This window comes from Cricetulus griseus, chromosome 2 (assembly GCF_003668045.3).
Source record: "Cricetulus griseus strain 17A/GY chromosome 2, alternate assembly CriGri-PICRH-1.0, whole genome shotgun sequence".
Taxonomy (NCBI): domain Eukaryota; kingdom Metazoa; phylum Chordata; class Mammalia; order Rodentia; family Cricetidae; genus Cricetulus; species Cricetulus griseus.
This window is the reverse complement of record NC_048595.1, coordinates 53,010,521-53,031,815: the sequence shown is the minus strand read 5'-3', so window position 1 is coordinate 53,031,815 and position 21,295 is coordinate 53,010,521. Positions and strand designations below refer to the sequence as shown.

Below are 21,295 nucleotides of genomic sequence, written 5' to 3'. Positions count from 1 at the left end.
GACTTAGGCTTAGCCCTAACTGTACCCTATGAGCTATGTTGCCTTGAGCAAGTCAACTGATAAACGTGAGACGTAGTCATTAAGTCAGTATTACTGTAAAAGCTTTGTGGAAGTCCATTCAAAACTCTGTGAAATAGAGAAGTGATGTTTTGTTAGCATTGTCAGGAGGTTTAATATAATGAGGGATAAGGATGTGCTTAATAAACTGTACTGCTGGTGTTGTTAACATTATCCAGCCAGGTTTGGAAGAACTCACACTGGAGCCAGGTATACCAGACTGCTCTCTGTGCTTCAGCTTAGTAAAAAGGCCAGAGCCTTTCCCAGCAATGTTTCCTATTACAAATCTGCAAAATGCTCTGCCTGTTTTACACAGTTTGGGCCTTATTCATTCTCTCTGCACTTCAGTTTGCCCCGTGGAAAATGGCGATGACACCAACACACTCTCAGTAGGGTGGGAGGTGAGGCTTAAATAAATGAGTCCAGGAAGAGCACTGAAAGGCTGGCTGCTCTGGCAGACTGCCACCAGTGTTAACAGCAGTGATGGCCAAAGGGGAAGAAGGAGGAAGAGCACTTGAAATGACATGTGTATGTCAAAACTCAGCAGCTCTGGAGGGACTGATGGGGTATTCACAGTCACCAGATGTTTCAGCCCTTTTAGAATGCTCAGATCATTCACATGCCCTTTTACTGTGGGAGGTGTCATGTCTTCAATGTCTTTTGGTTTTGGGGGGGGCATTTGTGGGCCTACCCTTATCTCTATGCTGTTTTTGGTGGGAAAAGAGAACTAGAGCAAAGAATTGATAGAAACAGGAGGAAATTTTACTAAAAAACAAATAACAAACAAAATCCAAGTTCTTCACAGGTTGTGTTTTCCCAGTGTGCACTGATAAACATGAAAAGATAGCGCTTGGAAATCCCATATGGGAAATCCTCAAGTTAACTAGATGTCTTCATAGCAAGATTCCATCGAGGCTTTAATATATAAATATTCTTTTGAGTCTCCTGAATTGGGCAGGTATGCAGGTAGAATGGTCCCCTCCCCCTGGTTTCTTTTTTCAAGACAGGTTTTCTTTGTAGTTTTGGAGGCTGTCTTGGAACTCGCTCAGTAAAATAGGCTACCCTGGAACTCCCAGAGATCTACCTGTCTCTGCCTCCCAAGTGCTGAGATTAAAGACATTCACCACCATTGCCCAGTCCCCCAATTTTTTAACCAAGGAATTGGCATTTTGCTAATGTTTCCTAAGGACAAAAGTGATAGATTAAAGTCTCTTTATTCAAGAAAACACCAGGGCAAAACGCAGGCCGGAGCGAGGTTACAGGAACCCAGCAAGCGCGACCAGAACAAAAAGGGCTCGGGTCTCCACAAGCCATCTTTAAGAAGCCTCCCTTATGTCACCTTGGCTTTCCTACACCACGCCCTTATAGGCGAGTCCCGGGTCCACCTGGTACCTGTCCCAGGGCGGGGCTAGGGTGTCTCCCTACACCAAAGAATGGTAGATGCTGTGTAAACCAGTGGTAAGGTTCTCAAGCATGATAATCAGTACCATAAAAGGAACCTGAAGATTCCTACCAATCCTCCCAACTTATGTGTCTACTTAAATAAAAGAACAACAGTAACTAGGTGCTGGATGGTAGAGAAACAATAACAGGCAAGGCTGAGACAGTCCCTACCCTGGATCCAGCTTGGGTCAGGTACTAAATTCCTTGTACTGGTATTGAGCAACAGAAATGCAGTAAAATAGGAAAAAGTGACATCAGCCAGAATGTATAAAGCATAGCTGGCTCTCAGGGCACTTTCCAGCACTATCATCTGATTCTTTGCTAGTCATTTCTTTCCTGAAAAATACAAATAGCTGGAATCACACCTGAGTTTTTATGAGTATCTTTGCTCAAAATGAGAACATGTTTTAAGGGAAAAGGTACTTTTAGTCAGAATTTTGAAAGATAGCCCTATCCCCATGAATTCAGGTAACACCTAGGTATGGAAACGATTGTGAAAATGGTATGTAAATTACCAAAGTTTTGTGAAATAATAAGATAATATGTGTGAAAATACCTCCTTGCATAGAAGGCCCCAGTAAACGCTTCCTTCCTTCCAGATTCACATGGCAAGCAGGTGGCAGAACCTGGCCTAAACATCATGGCCTCCAACACCCACCCCAATGCTCCTTCAAGGGTCCCCCACTTGAGAGCCTCCTGTCTGCTTACCTCACGACATCCTCCAAGTGCACCTAGTGGAGGTACTTAGAAGTGACCAAGGCTGAAAAAAATGAAGAAAAAAATCCGAAGAGTGCCAATAATGAGCAGTGTATTCATGAGAGAGGCCTGGGATTAGCATTTGGAAAATAGTTATCAGTCAGGATAAGAGGGGTCCTTCAAGAATCTCCTTCATAGACAGCAAGTTGAGACCCAGGAAGGGCAAGAACTTGATAGGCAGCAAGCTCATCGCTGGTCAGAAATCATGCAAGACATGCAGATGTAAAACTCTATGGAGTCACCTGTTTCTTCCCAACTTTCCATGGAAATGGCATGAAAATCCCACAGAAGCCCTTATACTTTGAAAATGATAAAGATGTTGAAGGCTGTACTTCACAATGTATGGTGAAGAAAATGTTGCAAATGACCACTGTTGGAGGTGGTCCAGGCAACATTCTCTTGTCTGTTTTAATTAGGGTAAAATGCACACACATATATAGCATTCAGCATCTTAACCCTTTTTGAAAACTCCTCTTTCATGGAGTGGACATCATTCACACTGCTGTGTTACTGTTAGCAGCGTCTGTTTGCAGAACTTTTCTCACCGTGTGGACTAAACTCTATAGACTCTTAAATAGCAATTCTGCATAGCCCCTTCCACAGCCCCTAGCCAGCACCTCACTGCTTTCAACATCCCTAGTTACCTTGTAATGACAGCATTAAATAGCACGTGCCATTTGGCAACTGGTTTATTCCTAGTATTACAGTGTGCTCCCCGTCCATCCATGTTGCTGTATACATCAGAATTCCTTCTTTTTTTCTGTTCATCTGTGCTCCACCATTATGACTGTCACCACAGTGAAGATATGAGCAAGCTTCTCATTTTAGCCACTTCTTCTAGTGGCAGTGATAAATAGCCTGGTTGAAAAAGTAAGCAGCCATGCACATGGTATCTGAGAACTCAGACACTCCTGCTAGTCTCATAGATGACTAACACAGACAATGAAAAAAATTTCATGCTGTGCTCCCCACTGGGACACACCAATTTTCCTTTAGCTCCTGCCACAAGCCTCCAGTCAGCCCTGGGGCAGTTTAGGGTTATAGATCTAAAAGGTGAGGTGTTGAGTTAGGCAGCCTTAGTTCTAGTCCCACCTCCATAACTGCCTATGTGATCGCGTGGCAGTTCTCCAAGGGACAGAATAAAGTAAAACCTTCATTTTAAAACTTCCCCTTTTTCTTTTGGAGTTGTTGACAATTTTTCTGTACCTATCTGATTTAAACATAGTTTCCTAGAATAAAGTAAACAGTATTATGTGTTTGACTGGGTTGTTCTGAAGTAGGAGGTGATGTGTGACATTCGGCTGACTCAAATATCTTGTTCCAGTCTGAGACTTATTAAGCAACTCCATAGAGGGCAACAGAATGTACTAACTTACTGAGAAGATTCTATGGGCCAGGCCAGGGATACTTTCTTTTTCTATAAAAAACACTGAGTAGAGCTATGTATGAGCATGCAGAAGGATCAGCACGAATCAAGATCTGCTTTGAATACGGAAGGAGTTTGGGGCTAGGCTGGACTGAAAAAGGAATCCTTGTCTCAAAATAGAAAGAAAAGAAAGAGAGAGAGAAAGAGGGAGGGAGGGAGGGAGAGAGAGAGTTGGGGGAGACAAACAATTTTTTTTAAAAAATGATTATTGATTAGAGATGTTGTCCACATTTGGCTCTCCCTTGTTTATCTCCCTGGCTGTTCAGGAAACCTCTCCCTACAGTTCCCATCCTTGATTACTGGCTATCATTATGCTTAAGAAACTACAGACTCATTCATTCATCTCTCTCTGTCTCCATCTCCCTTCCCTCCTTCCCTCCCCCCTTCCCGCTTCTCTCTGCCTATAATCGACTACTTACACACTCCTATACCCCTTCTATCTCCTCATGCCCCTCCAGGTCCTCCATTGCCCCATGGCACAAGTACCCTTCATTCACCTTAGCTGTGATAAAGAAGGAAGCCTGGATGCAGAAACCCTCCTTGGTTCCTGTGAAGTTGGGCATCTCTTTAAGGCTGGCTACTTGAGAAAGCTTTCTCCCTGCCTCTATCCCTCCCCTCTCCTTTCTTTTGATAAACAGGACAGCTATCCCCAAAGGGATGCATCCATTACCTTTCTCCAGAGCTGAGTTCCTTTTCCACTGCATGTTTCTGTTTAAACAGAAAGCCTTTTAAAAGGGCCGAGTATACACTGAGCGTGTGCGCTTAATTTTTAATATGTGTGTGCCCACAGCCAAGAGAACAGAGAAGCTTTAAATAATAATGAAGCCGGATCGTGCGCGTTGTATGCTTTATGTGGCACTGATTTCTAAATATACTCTTAACAGCCAGGTATTATTTAATACATCCCCATTAATCAAGCTGCCAAATCTAAATGAAAACCATGTTTGAATATATTTAATAAGATTATGCCATCGAGTTGAGTATTAAACTAATGTTGGCTGAATGCGTTTTCTCCCAACCAGGCCTCCTTCACTCTCTTGTGTCTTTATTCTGGAAGCTACTTCTTTTTCCCATGAAGACTGTGTTGATTACAAAGCTATTCATATTGCAAACTTTCTGTGTGAGTTTCAGCTGAGTGTATTAATGCGAATATTTTAGGAAAAGAAAATAACACAGATTTGTTTTTCAACTGAAAAATGAAATGTCATTTCTTCTTAGGGTGAACCTTTGAATAAGGAAGACTGTTAATAGTTTGCCTATTAGAAATGAATTGTTTATACCTTCTGTAACACAGTATCTGCTTCCTGAGCTGTTGTTACTCTTAATTTCTCCCAAGTAAATGTGTTACTTTTTCATTTCCTGGTTGAAGTTCCTATTGATTTTGCAATAGCGACACCCAGTGGTACTCATGAGTATTGTCGGGGCTGCTAAAAAAACTTTTATTTTCTAAAGCAACCCCTCTTGTCCCTTGAGATAAGCATGTCCAGTTTCTTGGTTCCTTGAGGTTGAAAGAATGAGGCTGCAAATCAAGTCTGGACAAGACAGAAGACTATCTCCATCTAGTAGGCTTCTCATCTGGGGACAAAAAAAGGAAGTAAAGGACAAGGCAAATGTTAGGGGTCATACATACTGCCCCAGCAGATTTTCAAAGTTATTAGTTAAATACCATTGTATGCCCTTGCGGTGTTCCTCTTGTGGCAGCAATGTGTGGACTGTCCTGGCCTTTGCTGCAGGCATTTCCTGCAGCCTGCAGAGAAATGACTATTTGCTGGTGTTGCTGCCTTCTGCAACGGTGGTGATTTCTTGCTTCTCATATCCCCACGTTTCCCCTCCTTTCATCCAATCCCCTGTATTCATATTTGCTCTGACAGAATTGTGTTCACCACTTTTAACCAATTCATACTCTCCACCAGCACATTTTCATCTGTTCGAGTTTCTGAGCTCCATGTTTACATGTCTTAAAACTTTTAAATCTTTGATTAAAAAGTCATAAATGCCTATTACAAACATATTAAAAGTTTCTGACTATATAAACACTAAAAAATCCCCATAAAACCTTCAATAGTGCCTACTTTAAATTGAAAATGGGGAACACATGTTTAACATTGTTCATTGTAGAAATTGTAAACTTTGTTTTAAAAACAAAAAGTGCATCTAATATGAGGCCACATACAATTCATAAACTCAGAAAGAGCAAACACACCGTATCTGTGCATAGAGTGGTGGAACACACAGCTACTTCTGATGCTGTCTGTATGACAGGCACTATTCTCATCTGTTTACATGAAACAATCCATTTAATCTCCATAGCATGGGTCAGCAACTATTATTATTGTTGTTCCACACTTGTTAATGAAATGCTTTTGCAACAGGACAGCATCAACGAGCTGGGCCATAAAATTGTCATGGGTGATGGGCAACAAGGGTTATCAACGGTTCGTTAAGTGCTTTGAAATCACTGTCCTTTGTCTCACAAGTCAGCTCTACTTGAAGCTGGCTATCTCCTGTACCTTCTGGTACCTGCCTCCCTTGCTCTGAATGTCTTCAGCTACAGGGCTTACATTCCAGAGCCCAGAGGCAAGCAGTAATGACAAATAGTAAGAGAGTTATACAGTGTAAAGAAAAAAGGTAGGCTAGGGAGACAGGATGTGTCAGGCTGACCATGAGAGCAGGGGGAGAAACATCTAAAGGAAGGATGCTTGACAGGAGTCCTCTGGAAAAGAAGACAAAGGCCTGTGGTAACAGTAAGTTGAATGAGTTTAAGGAAACACAGACATAGACAAGATACACACACACACACACACACACACACACACACACACACACACACACACACACACCACACAGACACTGCACATACCACGCATATACAACACACACACACACACACACACACACACACACACACACACACACACACACCTACCTCTAGGGAAGCTGGAACTTGCTAGTATAAGGAGAGCTCTGTGCTCTCTTCTTTCTCTTCCTTTCAGCCCTCTGACACTGTTTAATGTCTCATTCCCTGGTGTCACTGAAATCAAATGCAAGATTTAGAATGGTAGAATCCCATGGTATCAGACTGTGGGGGGATGCTGGGGAACGTATCCAGGCAAGTGAAGTGGCCTAAGAAATTGCCCCAGTACAATGGGCTTTTCCCATAAGAATTGAGAGTACAATGAACATGAGGTATAATGACGTCCCAGCAGACTTACGCATGCTTAGCACCTGATAGCACAGTGGACCTTGGATAACATCTGTCCCCCAGACATGGCTAGTGGGTCTGCCTCTCTGCACTGGAAGCTGACTCTTCAGTCACCTTTCTTTCTACCATCATCTTATTCAGTACACACTTGTTAAGTTCCACCATCCATGTGCAGCCATCTATGTCAGTCCTATTCTGTTCACAGAGTCAGTCCTGGACTGGACAGACATGGCCATTTTTTTCCAAGTTTTTGGCAGCATTGCAGAGGAGAAATACCATGGAATAGTTAACTATAATACGGTACTAAACCTGTTTTAAAAAACAGAGTTTTAAAACCAGAGGTGAGCATGTATATGTGTGTTCAGGGGCTGAGGTAGAGGGGTAACGGTGCAGACTTTTAAACCTCAGAAACAGAAGATGCATGAACTCAAAGACAAGTCCAATTGTGTATCAGATACAAATGTGAGTAAATAAATGGATTGTTTTCCCCACGTGTATGGTGCAGAGGCAGCTAATATGGTAGAGATAGATATGAATCCAAAGAAGCTTTGTTTATTCACTCTGAGAAGCGACTTTATCCAGCCTTGTCTATCATTTTCCCCTAGGCAGTCTCCCAAGGAGACCCATATCCTTTTATAACAGCTGCTTTGTCAAATAAACTTCACAGTGATGTGTTGGAGGAGCATAGCAAATATTGATCCTATTCCAGGGGTGAGTGTCACTGGATCTGGAAATACCCAAAGCCAAATGGCCATTGGCTCTGCTTGTCCTTCAGTGCTTAAGTAGGAACTCCAGGGTGAACAAGCAAAACCATGTCACAGTGTGAAGGTGGCACATAGATGAGGAAGATGATGGCAGTGACAGAGAGCAGGATTAGGAAGGAATGGTCCAGGTTCTAGGTTTTGTTCAACTATGAACATGAAATGCAGTATGAACCATACAACAGTCCTCTACCTGTCTGGTAGAGCTGTGCCAGGCATTGTCAAGATTCCTACCAGGTCAGGAATTGTCCCTAGATGAGTGCCACTGGGCCCAGAAAGTGTTAAAATGCTCTCCTTACTTATCGTCCTCTTGGGAGTAAGTTCTCAGAGGGCACCATACTCCTGATGTCCATTTCCTTCCTTCACGCCTCTCAGAAGGGGCCATGGGATATCCTGCTCGATCAGTCTCTGCCCATTCTACTGAAGCAGAACCTCCCATTGAATGTTGCCCGAAGCCTCAATGATCCTCCTATCTCAGCCCACTAGGCCCCTCGTTCTGGGTGGGTGCTGGGTTTGAACTCATGCCCTCTGCTGCTGCAGCACGCCTTCTTGCCCATTGCACCATCCTCCAGGCCTTGGTCTAGTTTCCTAAGCACTGTGCCTCTGGTTCCTTCTGCTATGATATGTGGGTGAACACTGGTTCTTCCAAAGACAGTTGTCTCTGAAGACCAATGGTTAGCCATGTAAAGCAGTTAGAGAAATACCTGGTGCTACATAAATGCAAATAATGCCATTGTTTATCAGGTGCCTGCAACCCCCACATTACCCTCCTTCACATTCCTCCTACCCAGTTCTTTGGCAGACACTAGGGCACAAAGGACACATCCCTGGCCTAGAGCTCAGCCCAGGGCCATTTACTAGAAGCTTCCTAGGCCAAGGTCATCTCATAGAACCCCCAGTACAGTCCAAGCCAGTGTTCTCCCAATTGCACACTGGAGGAAACTGTATCCCATAGCAGTGATGCGATCTTCCCAGCATCCACATCAGTACCATGGCAAAGCTAGAACTATGGTTTTACATTTGACAGTTCTTCTTCCCCCTGTGTCACCAACCTCCCTCAAAGCTGCCAAGGGAAAGCATGAGGAGCCATTAGGGTGGGAAGAAGGTCTCCCCACTGTCCGTCTACTTCCAGCTCTCTGACGCCCTACAGTCAGCCTAACTCCCAGAAATCATTGCTCAATCCATCTGAAAGGGATCTGTCTTTAAAAGCAAGGAGGCAGAGAAAAATAATTTACACTAAAAACAAACTCTGTCATGAGTCATTTGACTTTGCTTTTCCCTGAGCACATAGTTTATGTCTTGGGGTAGCTAAGGCTAAAGGAACATCTGATATGTTTTAGGCTCGTAGGAGCCATTCTTTAAGGCACTCATAATCAGTATGTGCCCACTGGACCCCAAGATTTAAATCAAGTGTATGCTACAAGGTCTGGGAATTTGTTACTTTGTTGTAGTTTTGAAATGTGATTATGTAATATTTCCCCAAGGTGACAAAAATATGATTTGGTCCTTGGTTCAGAAGTTCTTCAGGCTATTAGCTAGTCTGTAGAGTACTTCTTCTGAGTGACAATGTGTACAAGACAGAAGTGTCTGTGCACACATGTGTTCAGATATGTGGGCATCTCTGCAGAGAGAATGCAGAAAGACAGCATTCAGTACACCTGGCAAGGAGGACTCCCCAAGCAGAGCCTAGAGATTTCTCCAGCCTTGGTGAACACAGGGCTAGCTTTCCTTTCTTTAGAAAACTGAAACATGTCAGAAATGTTCTTACAGTGTAAAACACAAGAAACACAAAGTGTAAAGGGTAGATGATACTGGCTCTCCTAACCCACATGGTCATTACTATCACACATTTCTTGTATCTTCCTATTTTAATGTACTCACATGCACACAAGCATACAAGATCACACAGTAGAGAGTGATGGTGGAGGGATCTTCGGTGGTATGGCTCTTAATATGCAAGTATGAGGATTTCTCCGGGACATATACAGAAAAGTAGATTTTGCAGTGGAATGAGTTACACATTTAAAATTGTGCTCATTCACTGTGGTCCCAGTCCTCTAGAAAGGCTGTCCTCATTTGTATCTCTGCCAACATGTGACATTGTTAGTCATTTATCATTTTTGCCAAAATTGCGGGCAGGAACATCTGTTGTTCTCTTCCTTTGCCCATTCCTGGTTAGTAGCAAGAACACTACCTTCACAATTTCAGGTCCCTTAGAATTTTTTTTGCATTTCCTCTGCTTTTATTTTCCCTGTATTTCAAGGAACTCCTTGCCTTTCATAAATACCAAAGAGTTTCTTAGGCTCTATTCCTTGCCATCTACTTTGTTTGAGATGTTCTAAATAGCAGTGCATGTCTTCATACACTCCCATGTGTGAATCTAGCCCTGTATGTGTATTTCCTAGGAAGCTTTCCCCTGAGCTCCTTCTGTCCATTTGGTGATAATATTCCCCTCCTCCGTGTGCCAGGAGTGAACACAGGACTGGGGAAGTGGACTATTTCACAGAGCAGAACACATCAGCTTTCAAGTTGGTCTTTATGAATATTCTTTGCAATTTTGTCATGAATTGTGGGACAATTCTAAAAGGTCCCTAACACATGTGAAGCCACACAGTCTGGGTGAATCCATGCATCTATAATCCTAGGGCCTTTTGTGGCTTCACTTTGCTGCTGTTAGCCTTATTTATCTCTCTATAGAGTGAGAGTCATCCCAAATTCAAGGAATTGTTATCAAATTGGCCACCATACATTTTCATCTTTGCCTTTATTAGCTAAAGGCTTCCCTACTCTATAGGTGCCTGAAGATTTTATAGGCAGATTTCAGAGGTACAGTGTGCTTGAAGAGTCTGAAGCAATTTCCTAATGATACATCTCAGTGAGCCTGGGCCTCAGGGAAACAACACCTACACAGTTGTTCAATGCTGGAAAATTCTCTAGGGTGGCCCAACTCTTTTAGAGGGGAGGAGACAAAGCTCTAAAGTACTGTTCCTATCTACCTGGGTGGGCAATTCCTCCTTCTAGAGCTTTCAGAATGCCTAGATTCACAAGGCCTCCTGCTTTGCCAGGTTAGGTTCCCAGCTTTTGAATACACTCACCTTCTCTTACCCAATACCTTCTCTTCTCAAGGCCAGGAAACACCAGAGGCTAAGCACCTACCTTGTGTGCCAGACTTCCTGGATTCAGTGCCAGCTGTGTCATTTGTGAGGCCTGCTTTAAGCCTCACAATTCCTCTCCTTTTGTCTATAAAATGAGTATGCTAATATGACCTTCCTAATAAGAATTGAACAAAGACCAGCATTTACAAAGTATGTAAGTTTCTACTCCATGGCATACTTGGGAAAGTCAAATGTGACAGTATATATAATGAGTAGTTTTCACAAAGGGAGGACTGCACTGGTGGTGGTGGTTAAAATCCACAGGAGTGAGCATGTAGGAAATACCAGTCCTCAAAGGCAGAGGGGCTGGTGACTTGGAGAAAACTCTGGAGTAAGAAACTGGTTAGAATCCTTGTGACCTGGACCTAAACCTTCCAACATTTTTTCCTCAAATGTAAAAATGAATTGATAAAGGTACCTGCCTGTGGGCTTGTTATATAGATGAAATGATCATAAATAGTCACATAGCCAGTGCTTAGACAAATTAACTACTTCTGTTACCCACATCTCCAGTCTGGTCATGGTCAGATCCCTGATTGCAGTCGGAGACCTTGAGCAGAGGTATTGGAACCAGGACCAAAATCTCACCTCAGTCCACATTGATGAGTGTGGAATAGCAGGTATGTAGAATATGTGGAATAGCAGATATGTAGAAACAGAAACAGAGGCTGAAACCAGGTCTTTGGATGATGGGGGCAGAGACACAGACAAAACTAAGGACATCTGTCAGATAAGATGATGTATCTCACCTGGACTCTGATGACACCTTTCTGGATAAGTACCACAGAGGTTAAGAGAATTGCCCAAGACTGACAGTAGAGAAAAGGAGACCAGAGAGAGCCCTGATCTGACTCATTCACAGCCCCTAAAGCTGCACTATCAATATTGTCTGTCCTGCCTCTGTGGGGAATGACTCAGGAGGGGTAAGGGCAGGGCCACTATTTCTCTGGGTGAACAGAGGCAGCATCAGGGCATAGGTCTGGAGTGTCAGCTTCATGTGAAAATTTGGAAAATGTATCCTGAAAGACAAAAGAGTGTTTTCAGCTGTACTCTGTGTTCTGGGCTGAGGGTAAACCGAAACAGAGCCATAAATAGATGTTCACAGCCGTCATAGAGGCCCCTTGTTCCTTCTGTTTAGAGGGTCATGTTGAGCATGTCTCATGAAAATAGCTGGATCTGACTAGGGCATGGCGGTCATTTATAACTATTCAGCTAAGGTGCCCCCAGTGTGGATAGACCACATAAGCTTTGGTCAGGTAATCTGACCCACTATCCCAGAGTCCTAGCAGATGGCCTCATTTGCACCCATCCCTGCCTTTCCTAAGCAGCAGGTCTCCTGTCGCCACTGTTCTGTAGAGACCCATGAGTATGTAAATTTGAATTTGCTAAAGAATATATTTTATAATTCCTCTTACTAAAAAGAAATCATTGTTTAATAAGCTGTCTAGTCTAACATATTTTAAACCATGGGGACACTTGGAAACATATGCTGGAAACCCAGGCCCCCTAATTCACAACCCATGCTGTCAAAAGCAATCTCCTCCCCTCACTAAAGGCTTCCTAGAGTGTGTTAAAATTGGAAGGAACTCATTGTTTGTCCTCCTGCCTCCTCCCCAGCCCATGTTCCCAACACTTCACTAGTTCTTCCCACCTGTCAAAACTAGCCACACCTGAAACCATGGGGTTTTGTCCTGGGGAAACAGGCTGCATCTCAGAGTTCCCACTGTCTGTAAAAAGGCCTTTCTCCTTCTGCTTCCTCTCATACAGTGAAAGCACCTAGAAGAGACAAAGGCTTGGCTGATCCCTCACAGCATGGCCCTCCCTGGATAGTCATCTCAGTGGGGGCAGTGAGGAAAAAAAGAGCATGACAGCCTGCTGTACTAATGTAACCACCCTTGATGTTTCAGTGATGTGCTGTGAAGTAGGGGGCCACCCCCATCAACATTCACAAATGAGGCAAACTGCTTCCTTAAAGCCACACAGTCAGCAGACTTGGGGTAGGGAGGGGTTTGAAGTTGCACCTAGATTTATATGAAAACTCCCAATTATTGACTCTCTCAGTTTCACCAAGCTAAGATGTGGAACTAAAGTGTGCACTTGTACCCACACATGTATACAGGGAAGAGTGCTTTTTGAACTTGGAGGATGACGGTTAGCTTCCAGTATGGCTAAGGAAGTAAAACCTGCCTTCTACATGGGTATTTAGGAATCACGGCCATCTGGCAGAGAACCATTTACAATGAGAGGAGTAAAGGAGATATTATAGGCAAGGACCTATAAGCTAGGCTGGTAGTTCTCACATATCATCGAATAACTACTTCAGACAGAACTGGCTAAACCATGTTAAATCCATCAGCAAGATGAAAATCCAGGGTCCTACCCAGAGGCAGCTGCAGGCTCCACAAGGCTCACTCCACTGTCCATCAGCCTTCAGAGATAAAATTAAGACCCACAGGACAGCCGCTGTGGATCATTAAACCGAAGGCCTGGGTCATCTCAATAAGGGGTTTAGTGAACTACAAAGGGGTATGCCAGTGCAACCAAGGCTCACTGTCCTAGCAAAGTGTCACTAATGTTTTGGAAATGAAAACAATAGAACACTGTATTTGATTATAATAAAGCCATGTGAGGGTTGTTTAAATAATTTCACTTTGTTCTTTGATCATGATAACTCTCTCTCTCTCTCTCTCTCTCTCTCTCTCTCTCTCTCTCTGTGTGTGTGTGTGTGTGTGTGTGTGTGTGTGTGTGTGTGTGTTAAAATTGTCTTATAAAATAGTGTTGAGAGCAAATGTGAGAAGTGATTCTGCTAAAGTCCCTGTGTGACAAAAAAAAAAAAAAAAAAAAAAAGTGACAGTTATTTGAATGCCTCTGGAGAGTTAGGACATTTCATTGGTTTAAGGCTGGGGAACTCCCAAGCCAAATCCTTCTTGCCTGTGAGGGCAATGCCTCTGCCAGTTGCCAGCATCAGCAAAGCTTTCATCCTGCATACGATTATCAACTATTGCATACATTCAGTATGTTCCAGAAAAATCATTGCTTTTTTGGTGCTAAAAGATCTGCTGAAGTCTGTCAAAAGAGGCAACATAGAATAGTCATGAAAGTCAAATTCAAAGTCTAAAACATCTTAGCTTCCTAACATTTTTGAGCAAACAGGTTCTGGTGGAACATATTCCCCCAAATCTTCCAGCCATCCATAGCTCTTGGAAATAAGTTGAGAGTGACAGCAACTCCCAGATAGAGCAGTTTATGCCTTATCCCTGATGCAGTCCATAAGAGCATCTCTCTTCATAAAGGGGAAGAAGTAGGGGTATGAGGGGTATATGCTCAGCATAAAATATAGACTTGAATGAAAACTACACATTACTCTTTTTAAAAAATGTTTAGCACTAAAAGGTGAATCTACTAGGATCAGAAAGCATAGCCGGATTGATTAAAGGCCTTTTATCCCCCTTGAGTCAGGAAGCCACTGATGGCCAAGTAGGTCCAGCTGTGTCTTTTCTGCTGGAAGCCTAACTAGACAGGAGCCTGCAGGATCCACCTGTATCTGAGTATCAGAGCCGATGTGGTGGGTGAGTTCTGGAGACCCCTTGCCTAGAGTTTTATTCCATGTCTGTGCAGTTGAAGGCTAAGCGAGAGTCTTCCTTCTGATGAGGAAAAATGCATGAATGCATTAGTCTCCTGAATTTGAGAGCAGACAGACACCATGCCTTTTAGGGATTGTGACCTAAGTGGTTTTGCTTTGGCACATGTGGAATTAAGCAAAACAGATAGCTGATTGCTATTAAATCCGCATGCACAAAACCAACTACCACAGCACCTCTCAGTTATAGAACCAGAAATCCCTGTCCTAGAAGATTCTCCTGTCAGAGTGCATTTTGGCATGAGAGGAGAGAAAGGAAGAAAGACAAAGGAGGGAAGAAAAGCAGAGAAATAGATAAGTATACAGTTTTAAAACATGCAGAGCCTGGGCCACTGAGTGCATCTTCTCCCATTCTCCCTCCCTGCCTTCCTTCTTTCTTTCCATGTATGTGAAATCTGAAAAGAAATCTCTACACCAGCTTCCGAGTATCAGGTGTCCGCCAACCCTCTCCCTGTCCTGAGGGCAGCTTCATATTCTGTACCCTGACCCCTTCAGATAGGGAAGAACTAGGGAAGCCTGAGTTCACAGGGCATGCCAGTGACATTTCAGGGTGCCCTCTTGTCCCCCCTTCCAAGAAAAGCTCTTTCTTTGCCTTCTCACATAACAGCTTGGGATTCTTGTCACCCAGCACCCCCGCCCCCAAGTGCATTTGAACTTACTGCGTTTGTTAAGTGTCACAGCATAGAGCATTTTTCCATGGTGAGGAGTTCTGGCACTACAAAGCAGAACTAATGTGGGATTTGGGATGCCTGCCCTATTTGTGCAATTAATTAGAGCTCCCCAGGGGCTGCCTGAGCTAGTGGTCTCATGAGAAACTGATGTGAGGGCCAGGGAAGTCTGTGACTGTGTGTACCATGGAACATGCACCAAACAGTTGTTCCTCACCAAGTATAACCTGGAACCCATGGCAGCAGAGTGGCCTGCTTCATTTGGGTCCCCAAACGATAAAATCAGTCCTCCAATGCCAGTGTTTGAGTAAGTCCAGACATGTGGAGTTCCTCCTAGAACTCAATGCAATGAGCCTAGGTTCTAATGAGAGCTTCGAAGTTCACAATATTGTGGTGGAAAGGCAAAAAGGTTTCAACTCAAAATTACCCACACTCTAAATCTGACTGGCACTGTCAGAAGATGCCAGATCTTATGGAAGTTATCCGGTTACCTCTGGGCTTCAGTTTCTTCTTCCTGGTAAAGGCGTGTCCTGATGCCTATGTCGCAGGCTCATTACAGTAACAAGCACCATTTGTTGTATTGCTGTGTGCTAAGCACTATCTTAAGAGCATGGGCTATATTAACTCTTCAGTCATTTGTGGACGCTATAAAGTAAATCTAGATTAGAGGCCAGAAAATTTCCCACAGGCTGAAGCTTGTCCCCTGCCTGTCTTTGCAGATAAAAGTTAAATAGAGACACAGCCACCCACATTCATCTACATAAATCCTGTGGCCCCCTTGTGTGCAGCAACTACAGCAGTGCTGTGACAGAGACCTCATGTCCCACAAAACCTTGAAATATTTACCCTCTGGGCCTTTCTAGGAAAAACAATGCTAAGCTCTGCTCTAAATTATCCCAATTTAAAGATCAAAGAAATAAGCCACATACATCTTAGGTAAATTAGCTAAAGCCACACAGCTACTCTTGAGGTGGAGTAGAGTTTGAATTCGGGTGACTGTTACCAGAACTGTGACATTTGGTGTGTAACATACATCCATGACATGTGCAGAGTGTGGCACAGAGGACACATTTGCTACTCTGCCGGCAATCATCCCAATGGTTCTCCCTCCTGGACCCTTCCTTGCTCTCTGCAGTTCCAGTCATCTTCACCTTTGCTGTATTTCAGCCCAGCATTTCTATCAAGCAGCTTTGGGAGGTCTGACATCACTGCTATGTGTGTTTTAAAATGAAACTACCACGGATCTCAGAGTTTCAGGGATCTTTACAGTCCCACATGGGAGCCCTCCAAGGACACATTGCTAGGAGATTTTTGAATGTTTGTTTTTAGACTGCCAGCTAGCATTTTAAAACAATGGCAGTGGGTATTCAAGGAAATATTACTTGCATGGCAAGATGGCTTAGCCAATGAAGGTGTCTGCTGCTCAAGCCTAACAGGCTGAGTTGGGTCCCCTGATCTCAAAGAGGAAAGAAGCAAAGATGCTGAGTTATCCTCTGCCCTCTACCTGCGCACAAGATACAGTCACATGTGCACATGATAATATCAGCATGATGGTGATGATGATCATAAATTTTACAAAGAAAATATCACATTCTATTTGCGGAGGCAAAGTCAAAATCCTGACACAACACCCAACATTTAATGGTTATTTCTAAGGAATCATGAATGGATATGAATTCTAAGAACTGTAGTTAGGAGAGGGAAAGGTGAACAAATCATGCGGGACCTGAATGTAGGGTAGAATTTGGAAAAGAGCAGCTCAGATTTGGACATAACAGAAGAAGGAAAGAAACACAGAGTAGGTGCAAAATGGAAGTGGAGTTCTCAGAAGGAATGACTGCCAAGCCCAGCAAATCACCGGAACTTGGAGAACAGAAGAGTAGATAAGCAGCACAGAGACACTGTGAACTTTTAAAAGTCAGAGAGGGGTGTCTGGGACAGTCTTAGGGACATGTACAAGTAATCCAATCTAGAGTTCTGACCACACACTTCTTATACATCTTGTCTGTGATTATACCCAACAACTTTATGCCTTTCTGGATATGTGCTCTGCCTCCAGGTATTTGGACCTGACTGGGGTGGTCAGGGAATGAAGAAAAGACAGACAGACATGCAGACAGAAAAGCTGGGATCAAGTGGTCTTGTCTCTCATTTGGGGAAACTTCAGCCTCTGGGAAACTTGGCACTGAACAGAGGGACAGTGTTAGTGTATACAGCTGACAAGGAAGCAGAGCTACTACACACAGAAAAACAAGGAGGCAGGGTTTATGGTATACAGCTGGATCAAGGGGAAAGGCTTAGCTAATCTCAGTAGGATCAGTAGGAGCAGTCTTCTGGATGTAAACATCAGGAGAAGAGAGTCATGGTAGATATTCTCTCCAATCACTGTCAACATCCACACTTGACCAAAAAGTCTTTCCCATGCCTCTGAGCTGGGTCTGAGGCTCTGGGATCCTTGACATGGCTGGTTCATGTCAACAACACACATTCACTCTGAACTTCACTCAGGGTTTTCTCCCCTCCCTACAGTGACTGACTTTATAGATATAAAAACTAAGGCATAGTCTGTGGCAGCAAAACATTAGTGGGAAAATTAGAAACAGCCACAATGCAGAGTGTCTATGCCATTATTTCTCTTCTGTGCTCATGGTTGAACCTCTCTAGCATACCCTTTCAATAAATCACAGTTGCTGCCTGTGAAGCTGTTGTGCTTTATTTTGATGCTGTTATCTATTACCAATTTCTTGTGGATTCAATGAGCTTCAGACCCTATACCTCCCAAACCACACCGGCATCCTGACTGCATGCAATAGGGAGCTCTAGCATGTGTCTGAGAAAGGGGTGCTACCAGGAAAGAGCCATTCTGCCTGCCAGATCCCAATGAGCCACTTCTGATAAAACATGAAAGAAAAAGGAAGTAGCATAAATCCAGAAGCCTAATATGAGGCCATGAAGCAGGCATGGGAGGGGCAGCTGGAGTTTGAGTTTGGAATGACTAAAGAGGACAAGTGAAGAAAAGAAGACCTCATATGAGACCAACACACACAAGACCGAGGGGCATGAGATCAAGGGTCGTGAGACTGAGAAGCATGAGACCAAGGGACTTGAGACCAAGGGATGTGATACTGAGGAGCATGACACCAGGGAACATGAGACCAAGGCCATGAGCAGGGCCACTCAGACCTCATTACCTAGATAGCCACAGTTAGGGCTAGCATGGGACTTCTTTCTAGCCTGGCTTTATTGTGGCTGGTGCTATGCACCAGGAGAGGAAGTGCAGGGCTGCTGAGGTAGTTCACTGAGAAAAGGCATCTAACCCTGGTGTAACAACTTCAGTTCAGGAGACTGCATGGTAAAACTTGTTTCAAGTTGTCCTCAGACTTCCACATGTATACTGGCACATGCATGTAATTTTGAAAATTTTAAATAAAGGGCAGGGCTCCATGCTGAGCCAGTGATGTGGTGTCCTGCCACACTGCCTAGCAGCTTTAGCTACTAGCCCCTAGGCACAGAACTGGACAGATTTTTACCTAGGAAGTGTAGTTGGCCACCAACCAGCTCTGAATAAAGACATTGAGATTTATCATTAATTGTAAATGATTAACCTTAGCTTAGGCCTGTCCTGCTAGCTCTTTTAACTTAATTTAACCTGATGCTATTCATCTACATTTTGCCTCGAGGTCTTTTACCTTTCATTCTGTATGACCTACTTTCCTGGTCCCTCTGTGTCTGGCTGGCTGGACCCTGGCATCACTTTTTCTATCTTCCCCCAGCCTAAATTCCTCCTACTACTTACTGTCCCATACCTCCTCCCTTGCTATTAGCCATTTATTAGACCAGTCAGGTGCCTTAGGCAGGAAATGTAAAACAGTAACACATCTTTACATAATTAAACAAATGCAATACTTCTTTACATCGTTAAACAAATGCAATATATCTTTGCAGAGTAAAGCAAATATTCCACAACAAAGAAGGGCTTAGCCTGCCAGCTTTCCTGTTTCCTCCTCTTCCTGGCCTAGTAGCTTTTTGAGTTCCATGGGATAAGGCTGTTGAGGTTATTCTGAGAGCAACAATCTCTCTCCCCAAATTGAGTCATTTAACAAGAGTTACAAGTATCTTTTCTTTCTTTAAAAAATAATAAGTTAAATCCCTTATGTGAAGCTACAGTAGTGAGGAGAATGGCCTCTGGCATCTGAAGGACCTGGGTTCAAGATCCAGTTCTTCCACTTACTGATTGTGTTATCCAAGGAGTATTATTATGGGTCTCTAAACAGAACTGATGGAACACACACACACACACACACACACACACACACACACACACACACACACACACACACACACCACATGTATGTATGTATGATGGGATTTATTAGAATTGCTTACAGGCTGCAGTCCATGTACTCCAACAATGGCTGTCTCCTGATGGATAGACCAAGAATCTGGTAGTTGTTCAGTCTATGAGACTGGATATTTCAGCAGAACTAATCTGGAACTGAAGTACTATATGGTTCCTAGAGAGCTGCTGGTCTTCAGTTTATGTTGAATTCCTGAAGAAGTAGATTCTAATGCCAGAGAAGAAATGCCTCATAAACAAGATAGATAAACTCCCAAGGAGCATGGGGGTAAAAAGAAAAACCCTGGTACTTTTCTGTGAACAACTACCAGAAAGTGTAGTACAGATTTAGTGTGGGTCTTGCCTCCTCCAATAATCTAATTAAAAAAAAAATTCACAGGTAGGCCCAGTTGCTTGAGTTTTCGTTGATTCCATGTAGTCAAATTGATGACTAGGACAACCATCACACTAGGAAAATGACTTCATCTTCCTTAACCTTGGCCCCTCTTTGTAAAGCAGAGCTAGAAGGCACACCTTACTCAGATAACATGAAGATAGTGAAATGATGTATGTGACTTTGACAAGCAGTCAGAGATAAGTACATGATAGTTATTCTCAACATTATAAGTATCTTTCATTGAGTCTGGAGTGATGACTTAGTGGATAAGAACACTTGCTGATCTTGCAGAGGGCCTGGGTTCAATTCTTAGCACCTACATGATAGCTCACAACCTTCTGGAACTCCAGTTCCAGAAAAGCTGATGCTCTCTTACCTCCACAGGCTCTGCATGCATGTGATGCATCTAAATACAGGCAAAGCATTCATACACATAAAAATAATAATTTTAATTGAAAGCATTTTTCATGATTTCCCAGAAATATTGCATTTGGACTATTGACCATTTAATATACATTTATTGAGGGTACCAGATCCATACTACGTGCAGAAATGGGATGTATAATTGCATCTGGAAAGGAAGCCATGCTTGTTCATCACCACCTCTCTGATGCTAAGTTCTATCACAGGCATTGGGGGAATATTATTTAATTTAATCTTGATATGATTATCATTCTAGGGATGGAGACATGGAAGTTCAGCAAGGTTAATACACCAAAGATATGGCCAATGATTGAATTTTGACCTCCCACCCTTAAATAAACCGAGCTGTTCTCAGATAAAGTCTCCCCTGTTGAGAGACCCATGAGTCGACAGTGTCTGTTATGGTCCATGGGAATGGTGTTGAGTCCATCTTCATCATTACAGATCTCTGAGATGTGACAGATCTTTCACTTACATAATTGCAGGTGATGAGCCTAGAGGAACATCTATTCATTCTGAGCCATTCAGAATATTCTCTAACCTTATTTGGGACTAGAAGCAGGGGATGAGAAGGTGACCAGCAAGGGATCCTATTTGATTGTCCCAAGGTATGCTTTGCAAGTAATTTTGTTCTTTCTTAAACAAGTGTCAGCTGTGAGTTTACCTATCAGACTTGTACTTTTAACACCTCTGTCTATTGAAAGCCAAATGTGTCATGTCCTCCTGTGAACTGGGGTTTACCCTCTTTCCACTTTGGTAGTTTGAAACTAATTACAGACCATGTGTTGTACTTATATATGCAATGAATGTTTAAGCCAATTAATGTAATAACAAAAAGGAAATGTGAGGAAAATCTTTCTTTCCATTATCTAAAGATTTCAGGCATATGAGGTGTTTTGATTTTTTTTTAATACAGCAAATTATGTGAAAAACCAGCCACCGGCTTTCATTTTTGTCTATGTAGGAACAATTAATTTTTTTTCAGAGGGGAGACAGCCTGCCCCAAGACTTCTTCTGTGGTGGTGCATGTC

The 21,295-nt window shown here is 43.1% G+C and overlaps 1 protein-coding gene across 8 annotated transcripts in view; it reads left to right on the top strand.

Moving 5' to 3' along the window:
* Window positions 1–21,295, top strand: part of Fggy (FGGY carbohydrate kinase domain containing) — a 388,993-nt gene that overhangs the window by 329,015 nt on the left and 38,683 nt on the right. The window contains exon 16 of one of the 8 annotated variants that reach the window (XM_027400438.2): window positions 20,750–20,872. The exons of the other annotated variants lie outside the window; for them this stretch is intronic. Within the exon in view, the coding sequence (XP_027256239.2) occupies window positions 20,750–20,833 (84 nt within the window). The 3' untranslated portion in view covers window positions 20,834–20,872. The remainder of the gene's footprint in view (window positions 1–20,749; window positions 20,873–21,295) is intronic. 8 annotated transcript variants of the gene reach the window in all.